This window comes from Opisthocomus hoazin, chromosome 7 (assembly GCF_030867145.1).
Source record: "Opisthocomus hoazin isolate bOpiHoa1 chromosome 7, bOpiHoa1.hap1, whole genome shotgun sequence".
NCBI lineage: Eukaryota > Metazoa > Chordata > Aves > Opisthocomiformes > Opisthocomidae > Opisthocomus > Opisthocomus hoazin.
In genome coordinates this window covers 2,702,244-2,723,633 of record NC_134420.1, presented here as the reverse complement: position 1 = coordinate 2,723,633, position 21,390 = coordinate 2,702,244, and the positions used below count along the sequence as shown (strand labels likewise).

The 21,390-nt window shown below is 53.9% G+C and overlaps 2 protein-coding genes across 2 annotated transcripts; one reads left to right on the top strand and one right to left on the bottom strand.

Moving 5' to 3' along the window:
- Positions 1–1,934: 1,934 nt before the first annotated feature.
- LOC104339409 (bestrophin-1) lies at positions 1,935–12,350 on the top strand. Its single transcript, XM_009945561.2, has 9 exons — positions 1,935–2,086; positions 2,969–3,063; positions 3,472–3,705; positions 4,757–4,911; positions 5,984–6,061; positions 7,712–7,864; positions 8,361–8,441; positions 9,758–9,909; positions 10,281–12,350. Exons 1-9 carry the CDS (start codon positions 1,935–1,937, stop codon positions 11,479–11,481), a joined length of 2,301 nt encoding a protein of 766 aa, XP_009943863.2. The 3' UTR covers positions 11,482–12,350.
- A 715-nt stretch (positions 12,351–13,065) lies between these two features.
- On the bottom strand, positions 13,066–17,899 carry FTH1 (ferritin heavy chain 1). The gene is made up of 4 exons (XM_075426404.1): positions 17,634–17,899; positions 15,518–15,664; positions 14,407–14,532; positions 13,066–13,406 (listed from the first exon to the last, which is right to left on the bottom strand). The coding sequence occupies exons 1-4, from the start codon at positions 17,742–17,744 to the stop codon at positions 13,242–13,244; spliced, it is 549 nt and encodes a 182-aa protein (XP_075282519.1). The 5' UTR covers positions 17,745–17,899; the 3' UTR covers positions 13,066–13,241.
- Positions 17,900–21,390: the final 3,491 nt, after the last annotated feature.

The following is a 21,390-nucleotide window of genomic DNA, read 5'->3' as shown; positions in this document are numbered from 1 at the left end:
CTGAGTGCCACGCCGGGGCAGTCCCGCACAGGCGGGCAGGGAAGTGCTTTAATGATTCAGGGCTGGAGCAAAAACCACTGGGAAAAGCCCCATATCCCGTGCCGGAGCAGAACTGTATAGAGATGGGTGACATCTATTATTTACATGGACAAGAGCTGAAGTTTTCCATGTTTGGTAAAAAGTGAATCTGTATTTGAATTACGCAATGAAGAGTCTCCCTGAGCGCTTTCAAGACCCAAAGCATAGAGCAAGCAGCCAGCTTTCTGGAAGTGCCCCCAACAAATTTATGGGTGTTTGCCTACATTTTTCACCCGCACAGCCCATGTGCGTGCAGTCTCTAGGGCAGTTATAAACCAGTCTTCTAAGTTCTGTGCACTGGCCAGAAATACATATGGAAATAGTATGAACTCACCAGGCTTTAGTGAAAAGTGCACTTGTGGGAGCCCTTTGCAGGGCAGGTGCCAGCTCTGCTCCTCCAATATAACCTGTGAGAGGTGATCTGGGGAGGGTTATGACAAGGAAACCAAAGGAGGAGCAACACCGAAAAGCCAAAGCCAGGACAAAGATGCTGTTTGGTTGCAGTAGCCAACAAAACAGAGTTTACTGGTTTTCTTCACAGCACCAGCTCACTGGGACCTGAGTTGCCCCGTCTAAGCGTAGGTCTTTCACCGAGATGCTTAAATGAGGAACATGGACACCAACTGACCTGCCTTCAGCTGCTGCTACAGAGCAGTAAGGTCTGAATCATCCATTGAAGTGCTGCTTCATCTCCATCATTCAGGGAACAGCCCAAGGCCCCATAACTATTAACAGTATTGCCTCTGTTAAACAGCAGTGGCTGTGTAACCTCCTGGTAACGTGTTAATATTTAGAAATGCCAATAGTTTTACGTTAGATAATTATTTATAAACCAAGGGATCACTCACCCATCTCCCTGGCATGGACTACACTAGTCTGTTTTTTTCTTTTTTTTTTACAAATTCAGGTTTATATGAAGGTGACTCTGATTATTAATTGATTATAAAGAATTATTTACCCAAGGTTAGACTAGAAGAAGCACAACGGGGATGCTGCATAATTGGGAAGCATTTCCCGAGCCTGAATGCCTTTTTTCATCCAGCGTGATTTATTGTGCAATGCATGGTTGAAGGAGAGGGGAGGTGGAGTTGCTGGAATTTGTTCTCTGTGAGCCTGGCCAAACTCCATCCCTCAGCTCTCGAACAGGGAGGGCTGTTCTGCCTGTGGGACCAGGACCAGCACAGTCCAGATACGGCCCTCAGCCCAAATTTAAAGACAGCTTTACTTGTTGGGCAAGTGCTACAATAACTGTCCAGTCTCCAGGGCTACCTTCATCTGGATCAGTACCAAGAAATCTCTCCTTTCTGGGGTTTTGCTTTCCTTTGGGTTTTTCTTTTTTGCGATCAGTATTCCAGCAAGACACTTCCCAACAAGCAGATGTACAGAAACAACATATTTGAAGCAAATACTGGAAAAAAAGAAAAGGGGGGGGGCAGGCAACTTTGGAGTTTGTGACCCTGAGAATTAATCTGGAGCAATTTTTGTGGGAAGGAGTGGCATGTGGGCTCTGTCCACTCCGACCAACCAGCCGCACTTGAATGCTGACAATCACACACTGGAAATCAAGGGCTCCACCAGAGAGGATGTTCTCTATCATTGTAACCAGCTCACACGCAGCTCAAAGACAGGAGGAAGATGGCAAGCTTATCAAATTAATGGCCTACCATAAATCTCCTCCTGGTTCTCTATCTCACGGACTTCATCTTACGTGTCTTTTGATCTCAACTCATCGTTTCTTTCTCTCTTCCTTCCACCTTGCTTGCTGGGACACTAGCGGAATCCCTGCCTCCTCCCTCTGTGCAAGCTTGCTGGCAGCTTCAACATCGGCTCTTTCAGTGTCTCCACTAGGATCCGGGATGACAGTGACATACACCAACCGCGTGGCTGACGCCCGCCTAGGCACCTTCTCACAGCTCCTGCTCCAATGGAAGGGAAGTATCTACAAACTCCTCTACTCCGAGTTCCTTATTTTCATCTCTCTCTACTTCACCATCAGTCTTGTCTACAGGTAAGCATCCTTACACCCCGATGCTAACACAGCCCCTCACTCTCAGCCCATCCTGGAGCAGGAGAACTGAGCAACACAGGATTGGGACAGTGGTCCTGGTGAAGGGAAGCTGGCAGCAGGGAAGGAAAAGTCCTTCCTCACTGCTCCAGTATGGCTTAGCAGCTGGCAAATCTCCTTTTTCTGTCCTGGGAAGTAACACAGTTTCTCTCCCCTGGGATGAAGAGTTGCATTTGATGATTACCTACACAAGAATAATGTGTAGATCAGTGGAGACCAAGGCTGAAGTAGCACTGGAGATGTCCCACAGTGGGGAGCTTTGGGAGAGAGCTTCCCATATTACACAACAGGCAATACCTTGGGTACATTTCTGAGAGCAGACATCAGCTCTGGGACCACAGATCTTTGATAAGGCAGCTGTACTCTAGGGCTGGTCTGGTTTTGGTGAGGAAGGAACCCTAGCTGGTTCCTTCACAGATGCAGCACGGAGGTAGGAAAGCAGCTCGAAGAAAGAGGCAGAGCTTGGACTGACATTTTGCAGGATATGAACTGTGGTGCACAGCCAAGCTCTGTGACAAACCCTCGATACCACACAGCACTCTCCCGAGTGAGAAAAACAGGGGTGGTCCCCAACACCAGACTTCATCGCTTACCGCACAGTCACTGTCAGAGACCACTTCTGGCTCCTTTGGACTGGTCAGCAGGGTATTTTGGGGAGGTGGGCTGATGTCCCAGGCTCACGACGGCTGTTCGCAGTCCCAGACTCACAGCGTGGCAGTGTCGTGACTACCCGTCCTTGCCTTCCCTTGCCACACTCCCATCCCAGCAGGCCCAACAAGGCACAGACTCTTCTTTGAGGCTGATCCCTCTGTTTCTTCCTTTTAGGCTGATCCTGAGTGAGAGCCAAAGGCTGATGTTTGAGAAGCTGGCGCTCTACTGCAACAGCTATGCGGAGCTGATCCCTGTGTCCTTTGTGCTGGGTAAGGAGCTCTGACTGGGGACACGCAGGGAGGGGAAAGGGACAGCATTTCTTCCCCCTGGTTTGATATAGCTCTGCAGGCAGGCAAGATTCCCTGAGCAGATCCCTCCCTCTGCCTTTATAAAACTCCTCAGGCAGAATACATCACTCTGCGTTGCAGCTGTGAGGCATGCCCCCAGCACACAGCACGCGCTGGCCAGATGTATGAGAGCGCTCTGGGTTCTGCCAAGAGGGCAGGCACCAAGCAGCACCAAATAAACCGTGAAACTCTAACCTCAGCACGGAGATCTGAACTGCCCTGCAGGCATGCCTGCACCCACCCCCATACGAGCAGTACCAGGCTTCCTACACGTGAGCAACAACATCTCCCACTCCTTTAGGACGGCTAATTTGCTCAGCTCACCTCTAGGTTTCTACGTGGCTCTGGTGGTGTCCCGCTGGTGGGCTCAGTACGAGAGCATTCCGTGGCCTGACCGCATCATGAACTTGGTCTCCTGCAACGTGGATGGGGAGGACGAGTACGGGCGGCTCCTGCGTCGCACCCTCATGCGCTACAGCAACCTGTGCAGCGTGCTGATCTTGCGCTCAGTCAGCACCGCTGTCTACAAGCGCTTCCCCAGCATGGAGCACGTCGTGAGGGCAGGTCAGTACCGATACTGCCTTCTGCACAGCTCTGGCACCAAGCAGCCAGCAGCACCTTGCTGCTGGCTTTGGGGCAAAGAGCCCTGGAAACGGGCACATGACCTCCAGACTGGAGATGAGATAGCGCTGCAATGCGCTCAGCTGATGGCGGCAGCGGGTGCTAAGCACCTGCTCATGCCCTAGCTCTGCTCTTCCCAGATAATCAACTGCTTGTTTCGCTGTTGCACAGCATGCTTGTTCCTGCTAGTGGCTGGAAGGCTTGTTTAAAGGATGAAGGGTTTCCTACAAAAGGAGAGCGTCGAGATCCGGCTTGTGAGTGCAGATATGCTGCAGGTCACAGGGCAGCCCTGGCTGATCAGATTAGGGTAACTGGTGCAGCGACTTCACTGGGAGCTGCTCACCCTGCACAAAAGTCACGCAGGGGAAGAGAAGAGCTCTCTGTAGTAAATGACCCTGTGCACAGATCCATAGTGGAGCACGAGCAGACCCCTGCCAAGTGGCACGTTTAGTCCTCCCTCAGGGCAACAGTTTTCCACTGGGCAGGTGGGAACTGGAGCCTCAGACCTCCGACCTTAACCGCTGGGATCCCTGAGTCCCCTCTGCAGATGCTCCTCGAGGTACAACATCTCCCAGTCTGCCCAAAGGGAGGTGTCTGCACCTGCCCTAGTCAGCTGGGTTCCCTCTGCAATCCAGAGGGAGAAGCAGATACTTCTAGGACACACGTTATCCCATTCTCAACCAACGTCTAAGTACACCAGGCAACGGCACCCTCAGCAGTACTTTATCTCCCTGCTGGCTGTGGTCTTATCAGACATGCTGCAGCCATCCAAAGTGAAATGAGATCAAGCTTGCCTTTCACACTTCTGTAATGCAATGTTTTAACAAGAAGACTTGTCCTCCTTCTCCCAAAGGCCAAGTGCCTGAGTCTTTCCTGTGATTTTTAAGGAGAGCTAAGGTGACCACCTGAGATACAGATGTTTTCATTTCAGACCAGATCAATTCCTTTCTGCCCTCTATGGCCACCCTTCTCCCATGCACTCTTTTCCACCCAGGCCTCATGACACCAGAAGAGCACAAGAAGTTTGAGAGCTTGAATTCCCCCCACAACAAGTTTTGGATCCCGTGTGTGTGGTTCTCCAATCTGGCTGTGAAGGCAAGGAACGAGGGGAGGATCCGCGACAGTGTGCTGCTCCAAGGCATCCTGAATGTGAGTGACTGAGGCAACAGGCAACTGCTTGAGGTCCTCACCCAGTCCTCTGGGTGGAACTACAGGGATTTCCAGAGGTCAGGCAAGGAACAGGACAGTGAGCCAAGCCTGTCTCTGGGAATATTACATCAACTTTGATGGGAAATGCCCCCACTGCCACTCTCCAGCTAGTGACAGTGGCTTTTCATGGACTAATGACACGGTAGCAATGTCACATGTATTAAAGGCGAGGGGAATGTGACAGCTTTCTCAAATGTGGGACTGGGATGAACAATGGACTCACATCTAGGTGTGGTAATGGGAGACACACATGTAGCGGGTCCACGATCAGCCTTCTTCCAGCCTTCACACACTCGAGAGCAGCCAACGACAGTGGCCAGTGGAGGTCTCTAGGATACAGAAGGAAAGCCACGAGGAAGCACATATGTGGAAAATACCAGGAAAGGTCAAAAGCATCCACAACAACCAAGTTCCCTATAGAAAACCTCACTATTTAAAACTGTTAAGATAGTCCTGGGAAGCAGGCCATGCTCCACAGGCAAGGCCTGGCAAGGATCCCTGCCCAGCTGCAGAGAATAAAGGTCCAGAGCAGCTCATCCTTCCTGGTATTCATGTGCAGAGAAAGTCACATTGTTCCTGTTGTCTGGAGTGAGATTCATCAGCCCAGAGAGAGAGATCTCCCTCTGGGCTATTTATTGAGACTCACCATATAGTCAGGAGAGGGAAATAGATGCTCCCGAGACATTCTTTGCCTAACGTGTCGGCTGCTCATTTTGCAAGAAGAAACACTCTGCTACGAAGTGAGCTAGAAAGGGATCACGGGCTCAGATGGAGACACCCAGGCAGCAAGGAGTTCCTCCAGGGCAAGCACAAGGCCTTGCTGGTGCTCTGGTGGGGCAAGGCTGGGCACCAAGGGAGCAAGAGCCCTGGCTGAGCCCCCCCTTCCAGAGGAGATGCGAGCGGGAGGGAAGGACCTGGAGCAATGAAGGGCGATGGGGCTGGAGAGGCTCAGTGTCCCCAGCAAGGAGACGCCAAGTCACGCTAACAGGCCGTCCCCTTTTCCCCGCTGCAGGAGCTCAACACCTTGCGCAGCCAGTGCGGGCGACTCTACGGGTACGACTGGATCAGCATCCCCCTGGTCTACACTCAGGTGAGGAGGGATCCCCGACACCCACCGCTCCGCTGCCCCGTGCTTCAAGGGGCACCCCCGTTTACACCCACACCTGACCCCCGCTGATGGCAAGACACACTCGGACCCCTCATCCATCCCTACACACGTTGGCTCGCACACACAGCTCAGCAGCACGCGCCCAGCCCAGCCTGATTTCCCTCACTCAGGCACCTCTGCAGAATCACCCACCGCCCAGGGGTAACTCACCACGATGAGTGCCACGCAGGCACACGGAGAACATGGATCCAGGTGGACACACTCCCTGCACCGCCTCCCCGAAGCGGTTTCTTCCTCCTCAGCAGAGCTGAGATCCGTCCGCCAGCAAAGCCGTGCTCCAGCAGGCAGGGCAGCTCTGACGGAGGTGTGCCACGTGTGTGAGAGCGCGCTGTGTGCGTGTGCTCAGCTGTTTAACAGCTCTCTTGATGCACACAGCTGTGGCTGCCCCCTCCCTGGAAGTGTTCAAGGCCAGGCTGGATGAAGCTCTGAGCAGCCTGGGCTGGTGGAAGATGTCCCTGCTCATGGCAGGGGGGTTGGAACCAGATGATCTTTAAGGTCCCTTCCAACCCAAACCATTCTATGATTCTAAACCCAGGCGCTGACTCCGTTGTCTCACCCGACACAGCTGCTCAGATAACACCAAGGCACTCCACCATGAAACGGGAACTGCTTCCATTCACGCAGAGCTGAAGATTAATGGGCAACACGTCAGGAAACTACGTTCCTGCCCAGACTGGTGTCCTGCACCCCGGGAGCAAAAGCAGTATCGTAGCATGGCTTTGCCTGCTCTGCAGCACACAACCCATTTTTTTTATAGGTGCCCATCCACAATGCTGCAGACACTCTCTATCCTGCCCATCACAAAACAGCCCTGCGCTGTTCACTGCAAGGAACTGCACGGCTAGCTCGAGGGTCTTGTGACGCCGGGTGTTTGTTTTGAACCCTCTTGTCTGTTGCGTCAAGAAACCACGCAAGAGCCTCAGCTGCTTTTAATTTGAAAAGGGGAAGTTCCCCGTCCCGTGATTACAGAGAAAAGCACAAAGCTCACTGCAGCCCAAAATCTGGGCAAGCAAGCAGGCAAATATAAAAAAAGGAAGGAGCTAGTTCAGAGCTGGCAGCACGGCCAGGGTTCCCCTCCCAGCCTTGGAAGCGGCCTGCCAGCACGGACTGAGCCAGAAGGAGCTCGAGACAGTTTCCAGGAAAGGCAAGGACGAGAATGAAGCGAGCTCCCAGCACCCCTTACTTCAGCAGCAGAACAACCACGCAGCCACGTGTCAGTTGTTTAAGCTCTTGCCGTCCGGGATGTCACGTGCTTTCTTCTGCCGCTATCTTTCTGTGACGCCTACACCGGTGTCATTGCAGGGACAGCGTGGAGTGACCCACAGCGTATGTAACAGCTGAAGGGCAAGGGGTATGTACAAAGCTTTCTGCAGGGGAAATGCATCTTCCCGCAAAAAGCAGAGAAGTCTGTCGCAACTGAATCCAAGGCTTTCAAAAGGCTACAGAGGCAGCAGCTCTGCGGCAGCTTACCGCTGTTTGGAGACGGAGGGGGGGGTGGAACTGAAGAGAGATGCTGGGAAAGCAAGCTGGGAACTCGAGATCCTCTGATGGGTCCTCTGGCATCTTTCCCAGGTGGTGACCGTGGCTGTTTACAGCTTCTTCCTGGCCTGCCTGATCGGGCGGCAGTTCCTGGATCCAGAAAAAGCTTATCCTGGCCATGAACTAGATCTCTTCGTGCCTGTCTTTACATTCCTGCAGTTCTTCTTCTACGCTGGCTGGTTAAAGGTAAGTCCAAGAAAACACGTCTGGAGCTGGAATCTGACCCAGCCAAGGGTTTTCCCTGTGTGTGCTCACCAGGAACCCCGCTGTGTTCTTTGGCCTACGGGCAACATGCCGGGTGCTGGCAGACAAAAGGGGAACCAGCAGGGACTGAGGGCATCGCCAAGACCTGCTGAGCTTCTGAGCATCTCACCCTGGAGATCAGCTCCACCCTTCCCAAGCTTTGGTCCTGACTAGTTTGGGGAAAAAGAGAGGCAGTGGGCTACGCTTCACCGTCAGTGGTGGTCTGCAGCTGCAGGAGGGCTATGCGAGCGCAGGGCAGTTATCCGTGTGTAGCAGTGACTCCCAGGCACTCACTTTTAACCCACTCCTTTGTGGGAGGAACAGCATTGCTCCAAGTTCAGGGGAGATCACACTTGACTCTGCCCCACAGGCCTTCTCCCTGCAGGGAAGGGGACACGTATGACCACGATGACCCTTGCTGTGTGCTCTCCACACGCAGGTGGCCGAGCAACTCATCAACCCTTTTGGGGAGGATGACGATGACTTTGAAACCAACTGGCTCATCGACAGGAACCTGCAGGTAAGGCGAGCTACTGAGGAGCTACTGGAGAGTCCAGCAGAGGGCTACGAGGATGAGGAGGGGACTGGAGCATCTCTCCTAGGAGGAAAGGCTGAGGGAGCTGGGCTTGTTCAGCCTGGAGAAGAGAAGGCTGAGAGGGGACCTTCGAAATGCCTCTAAATATCTGCAGGGTGGGGGTCAGGAGGACAGAGCCAGACTCTTCAGTGGTGCCCAGCAACAGGACAAGGGGCAATGGGCACAAACTGAAGCAGAGGAAGCTCCAGCTGAACACGAGGAAGAACTTCTCCACTCTGAGGGCAACATACCCCTGGCCCAGGCTGCCCAGAGGGGCTGTGGAGTCTCCTTCTCTGGAGATATTCAAGCCCCACCTGGACACAGTCCCGTGCAGCCTGCTCTGGGTGACCCTGCTTCAGCAGGGGGTTGGGCTGGGTGACCCACAGAGGTCCCTTCCAGCCCCAAGCATTCTGTGATTCGGTGATTCTGTGAAGGTGAGATCCTCCCGATGAGCCTGACCCACAGAGGAACCTTGAGGCAGGACTGCACCCGGAGGTTTAGCAAGCCCTCTCAGTGCAGTCACGAAGCTCTCCTGCAACCCCGCTGCCGCCCACCTGCCCTGCCTGCAACGGGGAGAAGCAGCCCCTGTTTCCCTTGTGCTTTCCTGAGGTTTTGGTGGCTGCGTGTTCGGAAGGAGCCTAGGATCTCCAGAGGGAGATGGCTAGGAGAGCATAAGGCCTTCCAACAAACATGAGGGTGAAGGGGGCCAGCTCCGCGCTCCCCCTCACCAGCCAAGGAGACATCCCAGGCTCCAAGAAGCATGCGGTGCAATGCCTACGCTGGGAAGACCCCCCACACCAGGGAAGACAGGGCTTCAGGCGTATCTTTGTGCAGAGACCGACTGCAGCTTTAGCCCATGCACACAGGGTAGATCCAGACAGTTTGTTTCACGCCCTTGCTACCTTTCGATGACACATCATTCCTGCTTTTCCCTAGCTTTTTCCACCCTGTGTCTGTATCTAAAACTGCCTCCTCTGCTTCCTTCCACGCAATAACTCTCCACTTTCAGCCCTTCCTAACACTGAGCCCTTCTGTCCTAGCAAGAACATTGCTTTCCTGTCTCCTTTGGCATCGCTTTCCTTCCAATTAAGCAAATCTCGCCGTGTGAAAAACCCAAGCGACAGGAAACCGCAAAGCAAACCCAGCCGCTTGCCTCGCTTCCGGGCTGCGTTGCTCTCTCCTGCCCCGCGTTCCTTTGTCCACCGATAACAGGCACACGTAACGCCGCTCGCCCCGTGTGACGTTTCGGCTGTCCCCCGCAGGTCTCCCTCATGGCAGTGGATGAGATGCATCAGGATTTACCCATTCTGGAGAAGGACCTATACTGGAACGAGCCTGATCCCCAGCCACCCTACACTGCAGCCACTGCTGAGTACAAGCGCCCGTCGTTCCTCGGCTCAACTTTTGATATCAGGTGAGCGCAACCACAGGGTATCAGAACAGTCCACATTTACACCTTGGATCAGGTCTTGTGCAGGATATTATACTTGAGAAGTAAGAGCGAGCAGTAATATCCTTCTCCATAGCCTGTGAAATCTTGCTCCAAGATACTTTTAGGCTTATTTAAAGATGGTAACCAATATCCTCCACAGAAAATTACACCTCTGACCTCTTGCCCCCCTCCCTCTACTACAAGCATCCCCATAGTGGAGGCCCTAACACCTATCTAATGGTAATACAGGGAGAGGCTTGCCACTGGCAGCAGCACTGTCTGTGCTGCCGGCCTCTCCACCAGAAACCACCTCCTTTTGTGGCTGTCTAACAGCCCGTTTTGCCTTTCCCCAGCATGCAGAAAGAAGAGATGGAGTTCCAGCCCCTGGAGCAGATTAAAGAGAACGAGGAGGCAAACCACTCCACACCGTTACTGGGACACCTGGGCCGCCTCCTCGGTGTCCAGTCACCAAGCTTCTCCAGGTCCTCTTCCCGGACGAACCTGCTGCGCAGGCGAGGAGACCCCACATCCCCTTTCTCCCACTACACATACCAAGACATGGGCAAGCCTGGAAGTCCATGCAGCATCAGTCAGCCAAGGGGAGACTCCAGCTCACAGGAGCAGTGGGACAGTGAAGATGGGAAACTAAGGGAGTTTGATGCCTTCATGTCAACCCCATTTTATGAGAGACCTGGTTTCTACAGCGCTCCCCAGACACCGATCAGCTCTATCCCCATGATCTTCCCTTCTAGACGCCAAGGCCGCAAGAAGCCTCCTGCGCTCTCCAGCATCGCCGCATGCTCAACTTCTCTTAAGGATGTCATTGTCAACTCCTCGCCTTCCAGAGCCAGCGATACGTACAAGAGCCAGAGCTCCCTTGGCTCAGGTGCAAAGGAAACATTTATTTGGCCAACAGATCGAAGCAAACGTCCCGACTCGCTGGTTTTAACAAACGAAGAAGAGAAGAGCAACTCTAACAGTAAAAGCAGAGAAGCTGCCACCACAGGAAGTCCAGGAGCTCAGTCCACAGCATCGGACAGCCCTAAATTCCCCTTCTTGGCCGAGTCCCCAGACCATGAGAAGCAGGGTACCTTCAAGAGTCTGAGGAGCTTGAAAGCTTCCCACCCACCCTGGCTATCCCTGGAGAACACAGCATCAGCCACCCCCAATTCCGAGCATTCGAGTGCCTTCCACACCCCCAGTAACAAAACCCCCGGAGGCAGCGCCTCCCTCTGCTTCTCATTCACTCCCGTAACATCTCCAGCCCTGGAGAGATCCCACACAGGGAACGTGGGCCCTGATGCTCGCAGCCTAAGCCTAGAAGACACAGCCAGCACTCCAGACCAGCACCCAGCAGAGGTTTCCAGGACCACAAGAGATACTGGAAACGGAAGCACCAATACTCCTCCTACAAAAGAGCCAAGACGAGCAGAGTCTCCATCCCCCAATGACTCTGGCATCTCCCTAGCTGAAGGCGACTACGTGGGGCTGATGGAAGTGATCATGGAGACCAGCGAAAGCACGTGTGAAGAGCAGATAGATCAGTACAGCTAGAGGAGACCCAGAGCCGCACAGTTCTGTTGAGATACCTGCCATCTTAGCGATACCGCAGCATCTCTACACCTGGCTACACTGGCGCTCACCCGAACAGAAGGGCAGCGCAGCCAAGCCACCTACTGCTGGAAAGTGCAGCTAGAGCCCAGCACTAATGAGACGCTGCTACTGGCCTCAGGCACAGCAGCAGGCACAAATTCAGTGTTGCAACCAAAACAAAGCAGACAAACCCCCCACTTCTCGTGTGGCAAAAGGCCAAGACTTGGAGCATTAAGCATTGCAGCTACCTAACAGCAGGGCAACAGCCTGGCAGGCACCAGCCTGAAGAACCTGGAGCGCAGGTGTAGCCCAAACCAGAAGAGAATCACAGAATCACAGAATAGTAGGGGTTGGAAGGGACCTCTGTGGGTCATCTAGTCCAACCCCCCCGCCGAAGCAGGGTAAATATAGTCAATAAGGATACCTCCCCCCTCCTCATCCCAGCAAGAATCAGAACTTGAGCTTTACATCAACATTTGTCACAAGACCCATCACAAGTCTCATGCACTACTGACAATACTCCAGGGGAAGCATGGGGCCAAAGCAAGTCACATCATTTGTGACGCAGATCCATAGGGCTTCCTGAAGTCACCTCCAGCTGGTGGTTCCCAGTACTGGAAAAGTCATGGGATAACAGCAGGGCAAGTTTCCACTAGAACAGTGTGGCTGCAGTCAACAGCATTTGCCCAGCACCCTGCTTCCTTCTGAGGCTCCACACCACACGTGCCACTGATTTCACAGTGCTCAGAGACAAAGTCATCTGGATGGTAGCAGAGACATACACCTATGAGTTTTTGCTGTCTTCCCTAAGAAAATAAAAGCAAGGCTGAAGTCCCAGACCATCCATTTCATTTCCTCATTTTAGTTTCCATGCAACAATAGAATTTAGAAAAACCACAAAAGTTCTCCTAAATCTTCAGAAACAGCTGCCAATCTCCCATATCACAGGGCACACGTGACTGATTTACCTCCCACATCCCTTCCAATGCCTTCACAACAGCTTCCCACCCCCTCTGCCTTCCAAGTACAACTGCTAGACCCAGGCAGGTGTCACCACACCCCTCCCCCCCAGCTCCCGACACAGTGTCACTGAGGCAGTTCCTGCAGCACTGCTGTTTCAGTCCAGCCCCATTACAGTCCACACCTCCAGAGTCTTGACTCACAGGGTATTTTCTCCATACAAGTGTAGCTCCATTCATCTGATAGGCATGATGCCTAGCGAGGCGCTAGCCTCCTCTCCCCCTTCAGCAGCCCCATCTAAAGCCACAAGGACCAATTCAGGAAGCCCAGATATTAAGGCCTTCCTTTCCCTGCACATTCACTACAGAAACAGCTTTGGTGGCAAAGACACTTAAAACACTTTCATCACTGATAAATTCCTGCAGTAGATCCCACTGCATTAGAAAAAACCTACTCAAGTAAAACCTGATCCTTCCAGTACATTCCTTCATCCATGCTCAAGTTAAGATGGCTGTCACAGAGACCACGGAGCACAATCCTGCAAGCACAGGCCTCTCGCTCCCAAGAGAAACAGAAAAAGCCAACTTGAACCAAGTCACTTTATTGGATGGAGGGCAATACACAAAACACAAGAGAAGAGAGGGGTGATATTTGGTACAGAGTATGAGAACTGTTTATCTAGATAGCTGAAGATGCATGCATGGCTGGACAGTAAAGTAGGAGTCCCACTGAAACCCACAGGGTGGCTTTTTGGCAAGACTTCAGCTCTCATTGTCACTGTCCCCGAGAGTGTGCTTGTCAAAGAGGTACTCTGCCATGCCGTATTTTGGTGCCCCCATCTTCCGCAGGTTGGTCACATGGTCACCCAGCTCTTTGATGGATTTCACCTGCTCATCCAGGTAGTGAGTCTCAATGAAGTCACACAACTGAAAGGGAGACAGAAGAGTTTAAATTCAGGCCCGAACACAGCTTATCCTGCTGAAGCAGCATCTGAAATCCTACCAATCCTCTCTAGGGAAAGGAGAGGATACAGAGAATGACAACTTTAAAGCTGCTGAAGATACCCAAGAGGAAGAAGTCTTTAGTTTTGTGTCAGCAATGTCAGAGCAAGACCATGGTGAGGCAGGCTCATCAGGCACACTTGCCCCAGAACCCTGCAGTACCCTGCCAGCTCAGGAAGCCTCCCCTCTTCCTCACTACAGGAAGCAACAGGAAAGGCTCTGAAGAGATTCAGAAGCCCCCACTGCACAGCACTGATTCATGACCATGAGGATTTACACCTATAGAACGGTCCAGCTGTGTTGATTTTTCTTAAAAAAAGTCCCTCTAATTTATGCAAGACACTTCCAAGAGTACTTTGATTCAGACACCTGCTGATCTCTTTCTGGTACTAAGAAGTCTCAATCCAGCCTTGCCAGTAACCTCCATCTGTGAAGAGGCCTGTGTTTTCAAGCACAGTATTCCGAAGGGTCAGTCAGGGCTTTTAACATTCAGAAGAAGCAACTGCAAAATTTTAGGCCAAAAGCCTTCCAGGCATCCATTGGTTTGAGGCTGGAGCTCTTCCCCCACGGAAACAAACCCTCTCCATAGAGCTTAATACATTTCTCCTTTTCAAGATTTCACGTGACAGCAACAGATGGGTTTGAACAGAGCAATGCGCCCACCCTTCTGTAAGGCAGGCCTCAGCCACCCTACCACACTGCAACTGCTCCTCCTGGAAAGAGATGGCAATAACCCTGCCAAGCTGCTAAGGTACAGGCTGACACCCGCACCCTTCGCTTTGGAAAGGCTGCACCATCAGTTCTCACCCTTTTTTCCACCTTTAGGAATGGCACCGACACTTAACTCACCCCCAAACCCACACAATTAGACACACACAGGCCCCCTCATTGCACAGCTACACTCTCAGCTTCAGCAGCCACTTACGTGTGGGTCATTCTTTTCAGTTGCCAACTTGTGCAGCTCTAACAGTGACTGGTTCACATTCTTCTCCAGGTGCAGAGCACACTCCATTGCAGTCAGTCCATTCTCCCAGTCATCACGGTCAGGCTTCTAGCAGGGGAAAGCACACAACCATATTTTCTGTAAGTACCTCCAGACTATCAGGGAGCAAAGTCTTTTAGATCACTCTCAAAGCCTCTTTAGACCAAGTTGAGGCATTTAGGCATCTTCAAAAGCTCGGTGCACACAGAGCACACACTGAACAGAACTGTATGCATGCTCCAAGACCCAGACCTGTCCCCATTCCCCAGGTTCCCCTCATGTTGTGTTCTCTGAGCTCTTGTCAGCAAGACAGAGCCACCATCTTCCCCCTTCCATTATAACCTAATGACTTAAACATTTGCCTGCATAAGCAGGCAACGGGCACAATCTCAGAAATGACGCAGTTCAGACACCAGTACAGGCAAGTCCAGTCTTCAGCTCAGAACTGCTGAATATAGACACTGGTGGCTACAAGTACTCAGACTTACTAGTCAGCAGGGGAATTCTCAAGCACCCACCACTTTGCTGATTTCCCCATGAAAAGTTGCCTTGCATTAAAACTGGCCCTATGACATTGTCTTCTTGAAGTCACTTTGACTAGATTACTCAGAACAGCAGACAGTAAGCAATGCTGTGAAATCTTGCAGTGAGCCACAACATGCAACTGGAAACTCTGAGATTTCCTATTCCCATGGCAAGCAAGTTAAAAGTTCTTATACAGTGTAGAGAACACTTGCCATTAACTTTAGGGTAGATGAACCAGTTGGACTGTAGTTACCCTCACCCCAAAGTAAGCCACCAAGGGCTAGACATACTCTTCTTAGATAGGAAGTACTTTTTATTAGTCATTCAGCACCAATTATCAAATTACTATGCATCTCTAGATTTCAGGCTGAGTGCCACACCGATCACAGCAATGCTGTATGCTTATCTACTGTCAGCTGCTGCTCCTTCTGGGAGAGGACCACAGGGAAACTCCTCCCCTTCCAGGCCGGAGACAGACCACAAGTCTAGCTCTGTGCTAGGCAGTACAACCCATAGCTCCACTCCTCACCTTGATGTCCTGCAAGAAGATGCGTCCGCCCCTCTGATTCTGCAGTTTCATCAGTTTCTCCGCATGCTCACGTTCTTCGTGGGACTGATGCCGGAAGTACTTGGCAAAGTTCTTCAGAGCCACATCATCCCGGTCAAAATAGTAGGACTGAAAAACAAGAACTCACATGCTCAAAAACCCAAGCCTCACTTCAGCAGCCACACAAAGCCAAGTCCGTGCTGTGACTTCAGATGTGTCTCCTATCAGCCCTACTTCAGGACAGCTGGAGTCCAAGCTAAGGCTAGCAGCAGCACTGACAACAGCAAGGCAGCGCAGCAAAACTCTTCCCTTAGAAGCAAGTTAGATTTTCCTGACTAGGATTAGTTTTTAACCTGTATCCCTACCATGAACACAAGGGACAAATAAATGGTATTTACGGTTCAGTTCTGAAGATACAAAAAAACCCACACCCCAAAGATAACTGTTCTTCTGAGCACTACTCAAATGCCTTAAGCACAGCAGACTTAAACCTTTTTCAAGGAGGAAGTCTTCCCTGCTCCCTTTGTTTGCCTGAGTTTGTTTACAGCGATCACAAATCAAGGTTCTGACCTGCAACAGCAGTTAAGCACAGCCAAGAACTTTAAGGTACTTGTGCAATAAAGGTCCCACGCTTCAGTAGGCTTATCAGGGATTAGGCTAAGTACACTTTCTACTTTTGGGAAGAAAGTCAGGATCACATTTAAAGGACAAGAGATAAACTGAACTAAAATATGTATTTAACAGCAAATACAAGATCATCTTTTCTGAAAGCCCAAAAAACTGCAACAGCCATTAGAAGCCATCATACAGCTTGTTTGTTCTTTGGGCAGAGCCATTAGTCAGGATTCAATGGCAAGCTTTGTATCAACTGCCAGTTATTTACCACACAAACTACTACAGAACTCTCTGCTCTTAAACCCGCAGCTTGGAGGTTCAAGGCAAGACACTGCTGCTTGTGTCCCACTGCCACCCACCAACACAATTACAATTAGCTTGTAGCTGAGGTTCAAACCTTCGTAGTAACACAGCAGCAAGCTGTGAAGTTTTACACCTACAGGGCACAACATACTACAGTGCCACTAGAAAGTCTAGAGTTACCCGCACATCTAAAGCGCCGAGATTGCTGCACAGAGGTCAAAGCCGCTGTTTGGACCAAAGTTACTCATCTCAGCTATAGCTAAAATGGGAGTCTCAATGCCAAGTGAGACGTGTAAGCACAGCACCAAGGGAACCACGGATTCTTACCAATTCACTCAAAAAAACAACCCACCCTATGGACGAAAAACCTCGCCTCAGACAAGCACGCCCGTGGGAAAGCTGCCAATCGCTTCGTTAGTCAACTCCTGCCATCCTGCCCAGCCCCAAGGGCACAGCCGCCTGGGAGCCGCTGAGCTACGCTGATAACCAGCCCGCCAAGGGCAACGGCCGGAGAGCGGTTACCGCCGAGATAAAGGCCTCACCTACGGGCACCGAGCGGCCTCCCCACCCCCGGGGGGCCGAGAACAGCCCGGAGGCGGCGGGGGGAGGAGGAGGAGGAGCGCGGCTGCGCCCGCAGGCACCGCCCGGCACCCCCCACCGCGCCCCCTCCCCGCAAGCCTTCATCTCTCGCCCCTTCCCTCTCCCTCCCCCACGCAGGGCCTCACGCAGAAGGGGCGAAACCCCCTCCCTCAGCCCGGCAGGGCCCGGACCTCTCTGAGGGGAAAGGCCGCAGCGGGTGGGCCCGCCTGCCCCCCTCCAGCACTCCTCCTTCCCGCAGCCCGGCAGGGCCTGGATCCCTCTGAGGGGAAAGGCCACAGGGGGTAGGCCCGCCTTTCCCTCAGCCCGGCAGGGCCCGGAGCCCTCTTGAAGAGAGAGGCCGCAGCGGGTGGGCGCGCCTGCCCTCCCCCCCCCCCAGCACTCCGCTTCCCTCAGCCCGGCAGGGCCCAGACCCCTCTGAGGGGAAACGCCTTAGCGGGTAGGCCCACCTTTCCCTCAGCCCAGAGCACTCTGAGGGAAAAGGCCGCAGAGGGTGGGCCCGCCTGCCCCCCCAGCCCCGCCGGCCTCCCGTTACCCCCACACGGGACGGGCCCATGAGCAGATCCCCCCCCCGCCCGCTCACCATGCTGAGGTACACGTAGGAGGCGTAGAGCTCCAGGTTGATCTGGCGGTTGATGGCGGCTTCGCAGTCCTGGTGGTAGTTCTGGCGCACCTGGGAAGGGGGGGCTGCCATGGCGCTGCCTTACGGGGCTGAGTCGGTGGGTGCGGCGGCAGTAGGGGGGGGTTAGCTGGCGGTGGTGGGGGCGGCGGGCCCGGTTCCGTCCAAGCACTGTTGACGCAGGAACCCGCTCCGCTCCGCCTCGCCGACGCGCTCTAACCACCCGTTGCCCCCCGCCCGCCGTTTTATAGCGCCCCAGCGCCGTCCCGCCCCCCTCCACGAGACGCGCCGCGCGGGAGGGGCGGGGCCACCCCCCCCTCCCCGCCCTTCTGCTGGCTCGGCGTGACTCAGCACCTCCCCCGGCAGCGCGTGCCTCGGCCCGCCCTCCCACCCGGCGGGGGCGGGGCCTCCCCCCCCGCGCGCGCGCCCCCTGCCCACAGCGGCGCCCGAGGCCTGCGCCGCGGTTACCGGTCAGGGCAGGCCTAAGGGGGGGGGGGGGGGGGGGACACACACACGGATCTCGCCCCCCGCCGCCCTCCGCAGCCTCCCACCCCCGAACCGGAGTCACGTCCTCGCGGCCGGGTTCAGCCGCCCCCCGGCCCAGCTTGGAGCGTCCGCGGCGGAGCGCGGGTCTGCGGGCCCCGCGGGGAGGAGCAGGCCTCGGCCCAGCCGCCGCCCGGACCCACCCGGACACGAACGCGTCTGTTCGCCGACGAGAAACAGCGTCGGAGCTTTTAAACCTGACCAGCGGCGTTCGAGCTGCTTAATTAACACCGCACTAAGCAGGGAGAGATTCCCGCCGGGTGGGTGGGCGGGCGGTTTTCTCCTTTCACTTCTCCTGAAACTGGTAACTGGGACTGGAAACCAGTACCAAGGCTCAGCTGGGTGTCCGTGGCAGCTGCGGGCTCTGGCTCGCCTCCCCACCCCAGTACAGCAACTGGTGACTCAGTGGCCAGGCCTGGCGAGTTCTCCTCCAGGCCCTCCTTTGGACACTGCCTCCAAAATGCCCCTAAGAAATGCAGGAGGCGATTAAATAACCCTGAAAGTCCTCGGTTCGCTGACGAGCCGACCAAACGCGGGTGAAGAAACGCGACCGGGCTCTTCCAAGCTGCTCCGCGTCGCCAACGGGCACCTGCAGTGACGGCTCTGGGCGCTGGCTGACGACCCGGGGACGGAAGCAGGCTGGATGTTGGCCCCTGTGACATCGGGCACCACACGCAGAAGGAGGCCGGTGAGAAACGAACATTTCTTGCCCTCGGATGTTCGAATTCCTCGACGGTGAGGTTTAGGGTAGGTCTCGTCCATTCAAACACAACACCAAAAAATAAAGAAGTCATTGAGAAATCAAAGGTCAGACGGAGAGCACTGAGCCTCCTGATAACAAGGTGATTAATTCAGCTGCTTTTAGTACTAATGTAGGCGTTCACTTTGTGCGGTCCTTTATTTTCAATAAACATGGGATTCCTTTACTTTGGCTCCTGATATTTTCAACAGATTATAAGCGCAGCCTTGAGGGCTGGAAACATCTGACTTACTCTGAGCAGGCTGGGCTTAACTCTCCTGAACGGGGACAAGTGCTGGGTGGAAACAAAGGAGCGGCTGGCGGGGTGGCCTGCTCCCGTCTGCTGGTGCTGAGCAGGGTGCCAGGACAAGCCAGCCTGAGGTCTCGCTCCATCAACCATCTTTGCAGGGCGCCGGGGGAACCGGGAGCTCTGGGGCAAAAGGGGGGAAAAAGAAGGAAAAAAAAGGACAAAGAAAAAGAGAAGAAGAGAAAGCAGAAAAAAGAAATGAAGAAGAAAAGAAGACAGAATGATGAAAAAGAAGAGAAAAAAACAAAAAAATAAAAGAAGAAAAATAAGAAAGGAAAAAGAAAGACAAAAGAAAAATAAGAAAAAAATTTGGGGGTTTTTTGGTGAGTTTGGTTTGGACTGGGGGGAGGTGTTTTGGTTTTTGGTTTTGTTTGGGGTTTTTTTGGGTGTTTTTCCCCACAAAAGCCCCAGCCCCACTTGCGTGGTGCCTCTGGAGGCAGCCGCAATGGCACAGACTCCGCTGCCCACCCTTGCCAGCTGCCCCCTCCACCGCACCAGGGCCTACGCCCCTCCAAGGGGACATTCCTCCCTCCCTCCCTTCCCTCCTCCGCCCTCAGCTGGGCCCCCTCCTCTCCTGGCCCCGGCAGCCCCCGCCTCTGCCCCTGTGTCCCCTCGCAGGGCCTCCAGCTGCCCCTGGGCCGGCGGAGCCGAGAGCTGCCATGGCCGGTGGGCCCAGTGGGGCGGCCCTGTGGGAGATGTGGGGCAGGAGCGGGGGCTTCAGGCTGCGGTGGTCCCGGGAGGGTGGGTAGGGGCCGGACGGGGGTCACTCACCCACGAGGGAGAGCAGCCTTGGCATGTCTGCCCTGGGTCCTCTACAGCCTGCTGTAGGTGACCCTGCTTTGGCGGGAGGGTTGGACTAGATGACCCACAGAGGTCCCTTCCAACCCCTACTGTTCTGTGATTCTGTGATTCTGTGATCCCGCAACACCAGGCTCCCCAAGATCTCAGCTTGTACTAAGCCAATGTTCACGCTGAAATTCATCAGAAATATGACGAGTCACTGAGTCCGTAAACAGATTCTTTTCCCTCTAACCAGTTCTCTCTACAAAGTTTTATTGTCCAGTTCTGGGCTCCCCAGTTCCAGAAAGATGAGGAGCTACTGGAGAGTCCAGTGGAGGGCTACGAGGATGAGGAGGGGACTGGAGCATCTCTCCTACGAGGAGAGGCTGAGGGAGCTGGGCTTGTTCAGCCTGGAGAAGAGAAGGCTGAGAGGGGACCTTAGAAATGCTTCTAAATATCTGCAGGGTGGGGGTCAGGAGGACGGGGCCAGACTCTTTTCAGTGGTGCCCAGCGACAGGACAAGGGGCAATGGGCACAAACTGAAGCCGAGGAAGCTCCAGCTGAACACAAGGAAGAACTTCTTCCCTCTGAGGGTGATGGAGCCCTGGCCCAGGCTGCCCAGGGAGGCTGTGGAGTCTCCTTCTCTGGAGATCTTCAAGCCCCGCCTGGACGCGGTGCTGTGCAGCCTGCTCTGGGTGACCCTGCTTGGGCAGGCAGTTGGGCTGGGTGACCCCAGAGGTCCCTTCCAATCCCGACCATTCTGTGATTCTGTGACCTTCCCGGTAACATGTGATTTCCCACGCATGACTGAATCGCAGTCCGTGTGAGTGTACAGGGCAGCGCAACGGTGCTTTCCGCAGCGCTCCGAACGCCCGAAGGGAACGGGCAGCCCCATGGCTTCCTTTGTCCCGCCGTTTTCTCTTGCTTCTGTCGGTTAACCATCAGAAGGAATTAAGATCTATAAGTTAACGTGGGTCAGACCTATCGCTTCAGCGGGCTGCCAGGTCCATTTCACATCTCGTGTTCCCCTCCCACACAAATGCTTATGTAAAAAAAAAAAATGTTGTAACGGCTGGGCGGACGTGCACTACTGTTTTCGTACTCTAGTATTCTCACCAGCTTGCAGGTGCCTCGAGCACACCTCGTGTTTGGCTGGGGAGGCCTGCCAAAGCTTTGGGGCTGTCCTCCTGCAGGACAGAGTCGCGCCTGACTCGACGCTCTGTGCTGGCGGTTCATTGCAGGCTACGTTTCGGGATTGCAGGAGGACTAACCTTGAACCTACAAACCACTAAACCATTTCTTTCACGTTACGTTTGCTGTCGAGGCTCTCTTTCCACCTAACCTTTTCGCCT

Excerpts from the sequence above, each read along its gene's own strand:
- LOC104339409 (XM_009945561.2), top strand. The coding sequence starts at position 1,935 with ATGACAGTGACATACACCAACCGCGTGGCTGACGCCCGCCTAGGCACC. Across the intron at positions 3,706-4,756 it reads GGAGCACGTCGTGAGGGCAG|GCCTCATGACACCAGAAGAG; the intron begins GTCAGTACCGAT and ends TTTTCCACCCAG. Across the intron at positions 9,910-10,280 it reads GGCTCAACTTTTGATATCAG|CATGCAGAAAGAAGAGATGG; the intron begins GTGAGCGCAACC and ends GCCTTTCCCCAG.
- FTH1 (XM_075426404.1), bottom strand. The coding sequence starts at position 17,744 with ATGGCAGCCCCCCCTTCCCAGGTGCGCCAGAACTACCACCAGGACTGC. Across the intron at positions 14,533-15,517 it reads TCTTCTTGCAGGACATCAAG|AAGCCTGACCGTGATGACTG; the intron begins GTGAGGAGTGGA and ends TTCCCCTGCTAG. Across the intron at positions 13,407-14,406 it reads CTGAAAAGAATGACCCACAC|TTGTGTGACTTCATTGAGAC; the intron begins GTAAGTGGCTGC and ends TCTCCCTTTCAG.